Genomic DNA, 14906 nt, shown 5'->3' with positions numbered 1-14906 from the left:
AAAAAAATCCTTGGAGATGCATATTTTTTAGTTAGATCTTTTTTATATTATACATTGAATATTTTTCTATAATATAAGTTATTATATTCCTCATCACTATGCATTATGAATCAGTTATAAGGGTCTAAAGAAGAGTGTCATTGTTTATCATTTTTAACCCAAAAATGAAAATATATCGAGTTCAGAACAAGGTACAGAATCATAAAAAAACAATCTAATATAAGTTTTATTAATACTACTTTTAATTTGGGATTGTTTTAAGGGTAAAAAATGACTCTGAACGATAATAGTTCTGAATTACTATAATCCCAGATATTTCAGAATTCAGATGACTGACAGAAAAAATGAGATCCCTTTTGGATTTTGCACTCAAAGATAAATTCCTTTTTTCGTCTTGAATTCTTTTTTTCTACAAAATGAGTGTTCCCCTCTCTTATCAATGGTTAAGATTTTGTTTAGCTGTGAAAAATTCTTTACTATTTACAAATAGCTTACTTTGTTGTATCAGAAAACCTTTCCTAAAGAGAAAAACAGAAAAAAGGCCGAAAATAAGTTGGTAGTTAGCCAATTCTAATCGACTACGGAATTATTATTATATAATTATTGTTGGGAAAGGTTTATAGCTTAACAAAAGCTAATTAAAATTCAATAAATCACTGTTCTATAAACAGATATAGGATGAGGGGGAGGTCACATGTAGAAAAACTGGACACTCCGTATTAAATAAAGAATCGGCTACCCAGCTATAAACTGATTTTGGCCTTATTTTTTTAATTTATTTATTGGATGTACAGTTGAGAGATAGAATAAAAATACACACTGTATGATAAGTATTAGTAGTAAGCATATATTTTCTTATTTTTTTCGATATGGTGGACAATCATGGTTTTATAGTTTCTCCGAACGAACGGCCGTACATATCATCAATTCATAAAAGGAAACATCATCAAATTGCAAGAGTGATAAATGGTTTTAAATGATTGTGTGGGGTTGTACGTCAAAAGGCTTATGAGGAGATATTAATATATATATACGTACATATGTTTGACTTAAAAAAATGAATCTGATAAGGGACATATGTATTCAATGGCAGAGTTATGTATCTATTTCTAAAACATACACACACACAAAGGAAAACAATGATGGATGCGATAGCCCTAATAAGAAACTTAAAGACAATTCAAGCCCGCGACCATGAGGTGAAAGTCCATTTTTACTCCAATATTTATTCGTCAAAAGATATGTATACAAAAAGTACAAAATATCATTGACAAATGCTCCGTATTTGGACGCATCCATAAATATGAACTACTTAAATCTCAAAATGATTTTTTACATGCAATAAAATAATAGCAGAAATGCATCTTGGTAGACGTCATACATATAAGTACATAGGTCCATGGCCTTTTATAAGATACAAAAGCGTGATTTTCTTATGTACCTAGTAAAATGATAACATCATTTGATTTTAATTAAAATCTAATTTTCGTCATTTCTGAAGCAGCACCTTTAAAAGTTATAATATAATATAAATATCTTAAATAGTACAATACAACAATTACTCCGGATTTGTATGCAGATCTCTCTGTAAAAATCTACTTTTAATTCACATGCATTCAAATTTACCTTTGTTGCTCTAACAAGGTAATTTTGCAATTGGATTTGGATATATTTTATGGCAAAAGGAAAATAATTTTTTTAATCACATTCTTATTTATATATATATATATATAAGTGAGGATTGCTAAGATGCATTTTCTCCGAGTCTCAACATTTTGAATCTATTCTTAATTTTAGGATCCATCTAAAAATTGTTTGTTTTATCTACTTAAATGGAAATCATTGAAGGGATTCATCGTTCCTCATACAACTTATATTTGTATATGTTGCGATTATATGCAAGTTACAACTTGTATGAGAAAACTGTACAAGTTGCAACCAAAAAATGAGATGAATGATTTTAAATAATGGATTTACAGTACTTGGCCTGAGGACAATGCCATAATTGTATATTCTATAGACGATCATAATATTAATTGTGAGTGTTATGTTGATCCTTCTTTAGGACCAAAGACTAAATTTCAGTCTCAGCCCGATTCCGTTCTGTCCGGCATCTCAGTCAAACTTTTAAAGTACGGCCCTTGATGCGTTTACTCAACTTTTCATTTTTTAATCTGACAGTCCGAAGAACCGATAGTCTTAAGAACCAGTTCCAAGGACAAATAGGACCGGTCCTAAGACTGAACTGAATAAATAAGGACCCACACAACACTATTAATGGTTTGTGAGATAAAATACATAGAGGGGTTATTCTGAGTAAAGCAAGGGAAATTTTTTGAAGTCGAAAGTTAGTTGACCATAACAGTAGAAAATATTTGTGATGGAACGATTAATCGGAATCGGCATTTGGACAATAATGTTTAATTTGCGATTCCAATTATTATTTATTATTGGTATTAAACATTTATTACTTTTTGAGGTTATGAAAAAAGAAATACCACCCACAAATTAAGGAATTTTGTTTTTAAATATGAATTTTATAAGTTGATTTTTTTGGTGAAAAAGTTTATTAATTGAAATTTAATTTAATATTTGGAAATTTCTTTCCAAAAAATTTAATTCCCAATGAATTACTATTTAGTTTTGATGTTTTTCTCCAAAAAATTTAATATTTGAATTTTTCAAAAAATTTTAAATATAACCAAATTAAATATTGGAAATTTTTTCCAAAGTTTTTTATTTTTTGTGAACAGCTATAGATTTTTTAATTTTTTTTCCAAAAACTTTTAAGAATAAAATAGGTTTTTTAATTTTTTTCCATTTTTGTTTGTTTTCGTGAACAGCTGTGGATTTGGGTAATTTTTTTGAGAATAGCAATTGTTTTTTGAAAATGTTGCAATTTTTTGTGAATAGTTGAAGATTTTTTGAAAAATTTTAAATATAAAATTCTATATTTGAAATTGTTTTTAAAGATTTAAATTTTGAAAATGTTTTTAAAGATTTAAATTTTGAAAATGTTTTTAAAGATTTAAATTTTGAAAATGTTTTTAAAGATTTAAATTTTGAAAATGTTTTTCCTTAAAATTTTAACTTTTGGATTTATTTTTTAAAAAAATCCAAAAACCAAGCCTCCTAAAATATAATCCTGTTTACGTCCTTATAGGAAAATTGTATTTTTTAACTATTATTTAAAATATTAAAGAATCGGCATCTGGATTTATTTCTAGAATCGTATCCAAATCAGCATTGGGATTTTTTTTTAAGATTCATCCCATTACTATATTGACTAAAATATAGTAATTTATCCCTCCAGATCATGTATAGAATCATCCAAACTTCTATATAAACTGAAGAGTTCCATAATGAAAAATATAATCAAACGTAAGATACAGTGAGGTCGAACATGTTTGAAGCACCATATATGAAATTAAAATTCGTATTTATTTCAACTACAATTTTAAATGTATTGGCAGCCAACTAAGACTGCGTTAACTCCTTCTTCGCATCATCGTTCTATTTTTTTTTTTTTAAATCTCTATGAAACAAACACGACTAGCTTTTTTATCGACATTTTTCTGACATCGAATGTTAAAAGGGAAAGGAAAAAAACAGAAAAACACATGGTAGCTAGCCTTATGTATTTTTATAGTTGCCAACTGTTAATAACTATTGAGAGAATAGTTATTGATTAATCTTATCTATGACTCAGTATTAAACGACACGAATTCTAAAAGAAGTATCCTGATTTATACTAATTGATATAAAATCCTAATCGCATGTAATACCCTTTTTGTGTTCATAAAACGCAAAATCTGTTCCTTTGAATGCTGAAAATTGACTGACATAAAGATTACATAGTATGGATACCGATTCCAAATGTTCTTCAAATTCCTAAATTCAAATTCCAAAATAGCATTTGTTAAAAAACCGCCATTGTTCTGGCCTTGAGTCCTCTTTTTTGGGAATCCAAAATTTTGTCCTTTTGTTTTTTGAAAGAAAACATGTTAGTCACTGACGTTCATGTCAAATGACCTTACTGTGATAATTTCATTTCATAAACAAATATATCCCTGTATGTATTTATCACAAAACTTTCCTGACACTGTAATTGGTCTATGTCGTGTACGCACAAGTTGTAACTTTTTAAGTAGATTGTGCAAGTTGTAATCAAGAAATGAGATGATCATTTGAAATAAAGAATATGAGAAGGAGTTATGATAATAACTTCATGTAAAAATAGAATCTTACTTGAATGGTCGATAAATGAAGGGGTGTAATTCCTGACGTTATTAATTAAAATGACTAAAGGATAATTATTAGGTGATACATACTTTCAATAGTTCAAGTCTCTATGGCTAGTAAATATTTATTGATAAAACTAAATTTTGTTTGTTTGTCAGTCGACTTCAAATTTGTGTGTGTGTTCTTAATATCTTAGGACTGTATGACTATGGATCTCGTCAATAACAATTCATAAGCGGCTACAAGGACAAAATGTCGAACAGCAAAATGTCGACCGACAGAACGTCGAATGAAAACATGTCTAATGGACAAAATATCGACCGGAAAATATTAAATTTCAAAATATGATAAACAGTTTCTACGACATTTTACTCCAGACATTTCTCGCCCGACATATATACCCCACCACCCCGACATAAACTAATTGTAAGGAACCCTCACAAACCCCAAAAGTTGGGATGTTTTCATGTATCGCCGGGTCCCATAAAGGGATGAAACCCACCACCTTGTGATAAGTTAACTTCTTTTGCCACTCACAACACCTCAATTTATAGCCAGGAAGTTGGATGTTGGTTTCATACCATTTTGAGACAGGCTGTAGCTGAGAACAGTCCCAATATTTGGGACATAAATAGGGGTTATGGAGGGCTTTTAGTGGTTGCTTAAATAGTGGTGGTTGGTTTAATCTCATTTTGGGACTCGACGGTACCCGAAAACAGTCACCAACATTCCAGTTGTATATGGAGGTTGGAAAGGACCCTTATTGGTAGTTTATATAGGAGTGGGAGGGGGGGGGTTATGTTTCAGATGGAAAATGTCTAAATGGATATATTGCAATATCCTTTGGAGGAACCCTTATTTTATATTCTACGGTCGACTTTCCGTCGATTAACGTTTGTCTGGTCGACTTTTAGTCTATTCAACATTTTGTCCATTCGACATTTTGTCGGTAAAGGTTCTGTTGGTCTACGCTTTGTCCACGCAACGTATAAACGAGCGTGTGCAGCTAAAGCTTAGTGTTAAAAAAAAAAAGGAAATTCATTAATAATGCAATGCTTGCCTTTTTTTCAGTCCCTAATAACTCAGTGTAATGTCCGGTACTCCTGTTAGTAATGTAAAAAGTTCAATTCCGTTCATGCGTAGAAGAATAGTTCTTTTTTTATATATCTTAAATCTTCGTACACATTTGATCTAAGAAATAACAAGGCAGCATCGAGCGTGCGCATGACTTTGAAAAAGAAAAGACTATAGAGTTTATAAAAGCAGTATCTAAAAATGAATGAAATCTCACAGACGTGTATGTCAACTCTATGATGTATAGAGTTGTATATAATATGAGTTGAGGACTCACACTTAACTGTGAGTGTGTGTAGCTAAAGCCCATATTAAAAAAGAAAAGGGAAGTAAATACATTATAAAAAATGATGAATTTGACTTTAGATGAGGTTTAGCAAGAACCCAACCCCTTCCCTAGCCTCCCTTCACAGCCCTCACATTGAAAACTATTCTCATCAGAAACCTTATTTTTGAGGGGCCCTACTGGAAATAGGGGTACTACGCATATAAGGTAGCTGCGGCCTTGTTTTTATCCAATATCATTTCCGAGGCCCGAATTTTCTAGCGACGCTCTTTGTTTTAAGTGCCTATTTCCAAACTGAGTCTGCATAAAAAAGAACCGAGACCGAAGACTGAAACCGAGACCTATAAAGCTAAACCGAGACCGAAATTGAAACCGTTGAAACGAAAGAACCGAGACCAGGACCGATAAAACTGCCAAACATGAACGGGCCACAACCTTGAATTTAATTGAAGTCAACGTTTCGAACAGGGTTATGTATTTTTCTTTAGAATACATCAGAAATATAAACTATTAACTAAAACCATAGTTCATAGTATCTGAATCATAATTATGCTCTAAAGAATTATAAAAGTTATTTTAAAACAGAAATACATAACTCCAATCATCTGCGAATGGTATTTATATTCTATATTTTCCGATCGAGGTTACGTAAATCATGAACATAATTCATATACATAATTTTTTTTACTTTTTATTTAAACAATTTTGTCTCTTCCTTCCTTTTTAGTCTAATTAAGTTACAACTAAAGGTCTCTAGGCTCTAGGCAAAGGACGGTCAAGGGAAAAAAGGAACAATTCAATCTAATAACAAAGTAGACTATGCAGCCTTATTCTTCTCTTTTCTCTTCTTTATAGTTTTTGGAATTTGTTTAAAAAAATCAAAAAAATAAAAATTTATGAATTTTTTCTCAAAAGTTCATATCTATTCACAAAAAAAAATTCCTTTTTGAAAAACAAATTTCAATTTTCGATTAAAAAAAAATCAAATTTTAAATTTTTGGCAAAAAATTCAAAATTCTATAGCGATTCACTAAAAATTAAATTATTAAAAAAAAAATTCCAAACATCCATTTTCATCACAAAAATAAAATTTTTGAAAAACAAATTTCAATAATTAAATTTGTATGAAAAAATAATTCAATAATTAAATTTTTATGAAAAAATAATTCAAATATTAAATTTTTTAGAATTTTTTTATAAATTTTTTTTACCTATTCACAGAGAAATACATTTTTTGGAAAAAAAATTTAAAAATTACATTTCAAATATTCAATTTCATTTATAGAAAAATTAATTTTTTTGGAAAAAAAATTCCAAAACCAACAGCTACACACAAAAAATTAAATTTTTTTCCTCTACTGCATAATCCAACGGAATGACTTTTTTTTAGAAAATAAATATTGCAAAAAAAAAAGAAAACATTTTACCCCCATTTTTGTGCAAAAATTTTTCATCGTGACAAAAAAAAATATATTAAAAACCAAGAAATCCTTATTTTGGGTGACTACAGTCTCTGCGGACGACCTTGCATTTTTCTACATTAGTATTACATAAATGATTACAACGTTTAAAGCAGAGCTATTTGGAAGCCCACCTTGAGACATTAAAGATATTGAGTATGTAATGAAGAAAATATTAATGTGTCAGCTATTAAGCCTTCTAATTAATCCCAAATGAGTACATTTTTATTTCAAATCCGCTTTTGGTTTAATAATTTAATTACTCATTATTACCTTTCACAGTACTTGACTAATTAATTAATTAATTTACCAATTTATTTTTGAGAAACCAATCCAAAAAATATAGAAGTCATAATTTAACTATAAAAATGACAAGATACTTGTATTTAAGTAAATAGAAGCTTGGGATTGGAGTCAAAATTTTCGAATTCGGTCGAATTCGAGTTTTAGAGGATTTCCACAGAATATGTAATGGAGCCGTGTTTCATTTCTAATACATTTTTTCCCCAACTCTTCTAATGATAAGAAAGGAGCGTAGTTTTTTAGAGTTCTTTTGAGTACTGAATCTTGTAATTGGACTAAATATTACTACTCCAATTTTTGGAGTTTTAGTAAAGTCAAATTTTTCAAAAAAATATTTCGGGCCAGCTCAAGTTTTTTTTTCGAGTTAGAGTAATGCTCCAATCCATCACTAGTATCTGCATTGTACTCCATTAAATGCAATAATAGGAAAGGCATAATTAAAAGTCTTCTTTACCATATTTGGAGAAAATCTAAATAGATTAGGTATTTACAATATATATAGATCTTTGATCAAAAACTAACCGTTATTTTCAAATTCTAAATGCAATTCTCATTCAATTCGATTATTTATGTTTGTACACATGTCCACGACGTATTTTTGCATTGTTTATCAAATACAAAGGTTTGACGTCTTTTGTTGTGATCACCGTTTTTCTTCTATTAAACAAAATGGACAAAATATCAATTAAGGGGAAAACATTAATTAAACGCTTTTAAGAAATTATTTTTTCTTCTTAAGCAATTATAATTTTTTTTTACTCAAAAAAGTCTTTCAATAGTTTTTACATAATTTTCCCCATAATTGATTTTTTGTTTTTTAAAACAAGGAAATCGCAGACGACTCCAAAATGTCCAACTTTTTTATATGTCAAAAAAACTAACTAACAATGCAGACCATGCGTACCATCATAATATGAAAAAAATTGAGAATGGAATGAGGGTTGGATTCGAAATAAGAAAATAACGTATTTCTTAGTTACACACTAATTAGAAACATATATTTAATTAATTTCTGCTCGTCTATGCATAAGCAAAAACCATGCAAAAACAAACAAAAAATACAGAGATATGCAAATAGTGCCTAATAAAAAAAAGTATATATGTTTCATATATAAATGATCTTTACTGAGGTTGTGGGCTGGCTTTAGGATTATGTTAGTGAAATAAAAACAAAACAAAATACATACACACCTATTACACATATTACCAGACCATGCAAATATAACAGAATACATTACAGGACACCTTGCTTTTAGCCATCATATACACATATGTATATATTAGTCATTTAATTATGATTAAACACCTTTAATTAGATTGAATCAATGGAACAAAGTAAATTTTTCATTTTGATGTATGTGACTATCGTATTTGCCTTTTTATAAAACGATGTCAGCACAAACACAAAATAGTATAGAGTATTTTTATTTCATTTTAATGATATTTTTTACAGCAAAAAATGGACATATTACCAATACATCTTGATGAAACTTTATCAAATGACTTCTTTTTTTTTTTTTTTTAGATTGAGTACTATTTTTTGTCAATGATATTTAAATTAAATCAAAGTAATACGTTTTTATAATAGTTAATTTTTAACACATTTGAAGGTCTGATATATAATACAAGTAGGTATTATAAAAATATATTTTTGATAGACTGTAAGGTTTAAGGCCTTTTATTGATTAGTCCCATCTAATATTTCACCATTGTTCTTTATATTAATACAAAAACCTTTCATTGTTATACACCTTGATTGTTCAGGGCCCAACATCAACAATACTGACGTCACTTGAAAACACTCTATAGGTATCATGAATTACAAAAGATATTTATAGGAACAAGAAATAATATTACATTAGTCGTCATAAAATTACCTTTTTCTTATCTTTTGTAAAGTTTATAGGGGATTAGACTTATTTTTCAAATATCAAGAAACTTCTAATATTGAGTTTCTTAGAATATGTAATAGAGGTGTGTGTTTCTCTTTGCATCCTCACAAAGGTTTTATATAGTAGTTTTATTTTTAAGTAATTTCTAAGAAGACATTTGGAAAAACCATATCCTCCGAAAATTAATTATAAATTTGGGAAACAATCAATTTTTATTTTCTGTTGACACTACTCATCAAATAGAGGTGGAAGACAAAAACTTTTTTTTATTGAAATGGGATTTTCTGTACTTCAAATTCAATTTTTTTTGTTGTCAAATATATTTTATTGGAATTATTTGTACATTTTACAATTTTTAATTAAGTTTTCATGAATTTGAACTAAAATACGATAATTACGTATTGCAAAATATTTGGGTTAAAGTTTAACCCCAGTTCACTAGCTACGTCAAAAGAATTTTACTAAAATAGTGTTAAAAAAATATAACATCAAAGAAGAAAGCAGATTTGGTCATAGTTTTAGTTACAGAGCAAATATCATTGCTGGGAAAATACTCTCTGTATTTGTGAGAAATTTTGTTATAAAAAAGAGGGATCATATTTGGCAAAGTAATTAAAAAGATTGTACTTCTGATCAAATAAAAATATCAAAATTGAATGGTACAATATGAATATTTTTAGTATATTAAAGTTAGAAGTTTAATAATATTTAATAAAATATTTTCTATTAATGTAGGTTTCAAGGTTTTTTCAGTCATTTATATTTTTTTAATTCTTACAATGCAATATTATTCAATATTATTGATTGTCTAATTTCTTGAAAAGCTTCAAAATATCCAAATTTTGAAGATAATTATTCCAATTATTTTACGTATTGTTATGACGACTAATGTATCTAATCATATCTCCTGTTCCATCCCTTGTAAGTGTATCTCATGGTACAACTTACACAAATAAAAATAACCTTTCTTAACCTTTCTTTTGAATTGGAAGAAAGATCTTAAATAAGTTTTGAAAGATTGATTTTGCGTAGTAACTTAGGGAGAGGGATTGGTATTAGGGAACGTGTCTGCCCAAAAGATGTTTGTGTCTTTTCATAAAATAAAATACAATGAAAAGTATAATATAAATTTTATTGCTAGTAAATTCTCTTTTTAAACTATTGTGTTTAACAATCCTTTATAAATTCACGATTTGAGAGAATTTAAACTTTATCTCTTAAAATAATTTACTTAAATTTCTCATTAGGTATTAATTATTTTACTATCTTATCCAGAAACATCCAGGAAATGAGTATCCCTAAGAATAGTCTAACTGGAGTGATCAACGCAAGGATAATACACATCAATCCCTCAGGACAATATATTTGTGTATCATTCCATTCAAGGATAAAAACACTTGGTGTCCTAAACGAACAACTCTTATGGTCCATATCAAAAAATAATAATTCCTGGATTCTATGTCCCAAAAAATAAAGATAACATCCCGACCTAGCTACTTGGGATTCTTTCTCAGGATCCCTTTTTCTGGGTGTTGTGATGTCATCCCTTCCTATATAAACTTCAACACTAATCATTACTAAAGTCCAACTTGTCCTCTATTCCGTACGTTCAAATAAGTCCAGGATTCCTACAGGGCTCGAAAAATTGGTCAGGAAAGAACTTAATTTTTTAGGAGAAGTTTGGGGAAAGATGATCAACCTCCTGCTAAGGGTAAAAGTTTTTACCTAGTTTTTATGTATTGTCTACAACTAATTAAGTTTTCATTTATAATGCTTTGTTTTTAAAGAAATGATGTTCAGTCGTGTGTTTTTAAGAATTTTGTATTGCATTTTAAATGTGTTGAAACTATTGATTAAAGAAAAGAAATCAATTTCCTAGTAAATGAGAAGCTCCGAAGCCACCCAATAATTTCTGATGTTTCTTTTTTTCAGAAAAGGTTGAGAGATTTTTTTAGGTTCTTCCGACCTATTATTAAAAGTAAGGCAAATATTGCATGATGTCAATTTTTTTTGTGACATCTCTATACATGTTAACATCATAGCAAAAGTTATCATGATTTGATTACTCTGCTACAAATACATAATTACCATATATCATGAACTAATTAATGAAACATTGTCTGTATACTCCCTAATTACATAAATCATTAATAAATAGAATGCTCCACCTATTTATGTAAATGTTTTATTATCTGGGGTAATCGTATTTAGGATAGCATGGGCGTCCACAGGATTATATATATATATATTATTATTTTTTTAGGGGGGGGGCTTGGTTTTGAATTTTTTTTCAAAAAAAATTGGAAAATTTATTTTTTCTGAAAAAAGCATTGAAAAGCCCATCACAAAAAATTGATTATTTTTTGAAAAAAATTTCAAAAAATCTATAGCTGTTAACAAAATATGATTTTTTTGGAAAAAATTAAATTTAATATATATATATTTTGAAAAAAATTTCAAATATTAAATTTTTCAGAGAAAAATTTCAAAAATCTATAGCTATTTAAAGACAATTTAATTTTTTGATTTTTTTTTTTTGGAAAAAATTTCTAAAATTAAATTGAAAATATATATATATATATTGAAAAAAAAATTCAAATATTAATTTTTTCGGAGAACATTTTCAAAAATTCATAGCTATTTTACAGAGTATTAAATTTTTTGTAAAAAAATTTCAAAAATCCGGAGCTGTTTGCAAAAATTGACTTTTTTTGTAGAAAATTTCTTAAATTAAATTCAAAATATAAAAAAAAAATTAAAATAATAAATATTTCGTAGAAAAATTTCAAAAATCTCTAGGTATTCACGGACAACTATATTTTTTGGAAAAAAATTAAATATTAAATTTTCTAGTTAGAATCAAAAATTTCTTAATATTTTGTGGGTAGGGCTACAGTCCCTCCAGCCCTCCTTCTGCGGATGCACCTGGAGGAGGTTTAGTAGGGATTTACTCCGTTTCTAATAAGTTGATAATTAAGTTTCTAGGGATAGTGTTTTTCGACTCGACTCCAATTGTACTCCTATATCAATTTCGAAATTAAAAAACTATCTTATCTTCTCAGTTATTTTCTTAGTCGGTTAGTTTTTAATCACTCAACCTATTTTGTTAAAATTTTGAACATTGAATTCTTAATATTTTTTTATTAATTTGTTGTGGTTTTTTAAACATGTGCATACATAGAAATATGATAAATTATAATTAATTTATAGGAATAGGCTATTAATTTTTTTACTATCAACTCAAGTAACTGTTCCACCAATTGAAACCTTAATTACTTTTAAAAAGCCTAACTAAGGGCCATTTCAACCACATATTACTCCTCAGTTAGTGAAACCTATTTTTATAACACGGTTAGTGAAATGTGTAAAAAGAACCCCCAAAATATTATGTATTTAATTACATGATAAACAAAAGAACGATTATAATAATCACGTTCTGAAGAATTCAAGTAATTAAAAGGAAAAACAAAGGAACGACTTTTAAGTAAATGGATAATTAAATTCACTAAACCTCCATTAAAATTACTCAATATACGAATAACTCCTTAACTAGGGATTTTGAAGATAAATAAAGAATTGAATATAATCAGATTTAGTTTTTAAGGGGTATACCGCAAAGTATTGGTGACAAAATGTAGATTTAAGGGTTTAAGTTTTTAATAAATCTTGGGTTATATAATATCCCAATTCAGTGACAAAGAGTTTAATATACAAACATAATTTATTCTTGGAATCTACGCAATAATTGCAAATATTTATATTGTACTATTCAATTAACATTGGGTATGGATGGTTACTCCTGGAATTCTAGACACAATGAATAATCAAGTATTAAGCTGGGCTAGTTTTTTTACTTTCCCTCTTGAAGGAATTGAGTAAAAAATGAGGTTGCTGAAGGAAAGCTTTGCAAAAAAATAAAAATAAAATAAACTATAAATGAATTTGTAAGAACATTAGCCTTTTTTTGTGGCCAGTCCATACAGAAACAAGCTGCGATGATTTTCCTCAAAAGTAATTGCATTGCTATACTTAGTCAGAGGCGTCCGCAGTAAGGGGTTTAGAGGGGCTGTATTCCTGACACCCAAATAAAGGAATTTTTGTTTTGGACGATTTTTATATCTTACTTTTAAATCAAAGTTAGGCACTACAAATCAGTTATAGAAAGAAAGTAAACTATATTCCATCATATCGGACCTAACACCAAAGTCTCATATATCTAATTAGTCTCCAGACTATAGTCAATATTCTGAAGTAACTAAATCCATCCCAGAAATTAGGATATAAAGCTCATAATTCAAATAAATATGGTAATGAAATCTTGGGAAGAAAAATGAAATTAAATCCCCTTGTCTTAATTTCTGTTCCAGATTGCTTTAGTGTTGACACATCACTTGTTTTTGTTAATGTTATATATTTGTTGCCCAAGTACAAACAAAGAGTACTTACCTCGTCTTTCACTCTCAGCATCTCTGAGAATAGCAAGAGTTTCGTAGGTCAATTCTCCACCGTCCTTTAAAATTTCGATCCGAGCTTCGTCAATCTTATCTGGCAACAAATCAACTGGCTATGAAAATAGTAAAAATATGTTGTAATAAAAAAGGACTTCAAAAACCACAAAAAAAAAAAAAAGAAGATAATCATTATCATAATAACCCCTTGATTAAAGTTTGGGCGTGTGGCTGGGAGCCATTGAATGACATGCTTCGTAAACCTCAATTATGACAGACTCGTGGTAGTACGTATGAACGTAAATGGTTCTTCGTTGAAAAAAAACAATTCTCAGTTATTAACTACTTTTTTTTTCTTTCTTTTTTGCAAACAGCTCAACCAAAAATCTTTCATTATTATCAATTTCTATGTTTGTATGGCATTAGTACTCACTTCTTCTCTGCATAATATATACAATATTGCACATACATGATTTGTCAAGGTTTAATTTTAATTAGTGATGGGACGATTAAAAAAAAGAAAAATCCTGATGCTGATTTGATTATAATACATCACCCGAATGCCGATGATTCCGATCCTTTAATATTTTAAATGATATTTAAGAATAACATTTTGCTATCAGGGGCGTCAACAGGATTATATATATATATATTTTTTTTTTTTTTTTTTTTTTGGAGGGGGGACGTTCTTGAATTTAAAAAAAAAAATTCAAAAATTAAATTTTTTCGAAAAAAAAATTCTAAAATTAAATTTTCAAATAAAAATATAAAATTTAACATTGAATTTTTTTTCAAAAATCCACAATTATTTACACTGGCTATTCTTAAAAAATTAAACTTTAAAAAAAAAATTACAAAAAATCCACAACTGTTTAAAATAAATAAAAAAAATGAGGAAAAAAATTTCTAACATCCACACAAAAAATTTCCAAAATATCAGCTGCTCACAGAAAATATGAAATATTAAATTTATTGGGGAAAAAAATCAAAAATCCCTAACTGTTCTCAAAAAAATTTCAGAAATTAAAAATGAATGAAATCTTTTGAAATTTTTTTTCAAATATTATATTACCTAGTAAAAAAGCAAAAATTTCTTAATTTGAAATAGAAAATAGAAAGATTATACATAGTTAAATTCCAGTAATAAATAAGAATTGCAATTGTAATTTTTAAGATTATTTTCCGGATGCCGATCCTGATT

General features: G+C 28.2%; 1 protein-coding gene across 10 annotated transcripts in view; it reads right to left on the bottom strand.

Moving 5' to 3' along the window:
- The window catches only part of LOC121127922 (uncharacterized), a 59536-nt gene that overhangs the window by 9464 nt on the left and 35166 nt on the right, over window positions 1-14906 (bottom strand). For all 10 annotated transcript variants that reach the window (XM_040723503.2, XM_040723507.2, XM_040723504.2 and 7 more), the window contains one exon: window positions 13704-13821. In XM_040723503.2, coding sequence (XP_040579437.1) covers window positions 13704-13821 — 118 coding nt within the window. The remainder of the gene's footprint in view (window positions 1-13703; window positions 13822-14906) is intronic.

The sequence above is a fragment of the Lepeophtheirus salmonis genome, chromosome 13 (assembly GCF_016086655.4).
Source record: "Lepeophtheirus salmonis chromosome 13, UVic_Lsal_1.4, whole genome shotgun sequence".
In the NCBI taxonomy this organism is placed as follows: Eukaryota; Metazoa; Arthropoda; class Copepoda; order Siphonostomatoida; family Caligidae; genus Lepeophtheirus; species Lepeophtheirus salmonis.
Note: the sequence above shows the minus strand (reverse complement) of the source record. Positions and strands in the feature narration are given on the sequence as shown.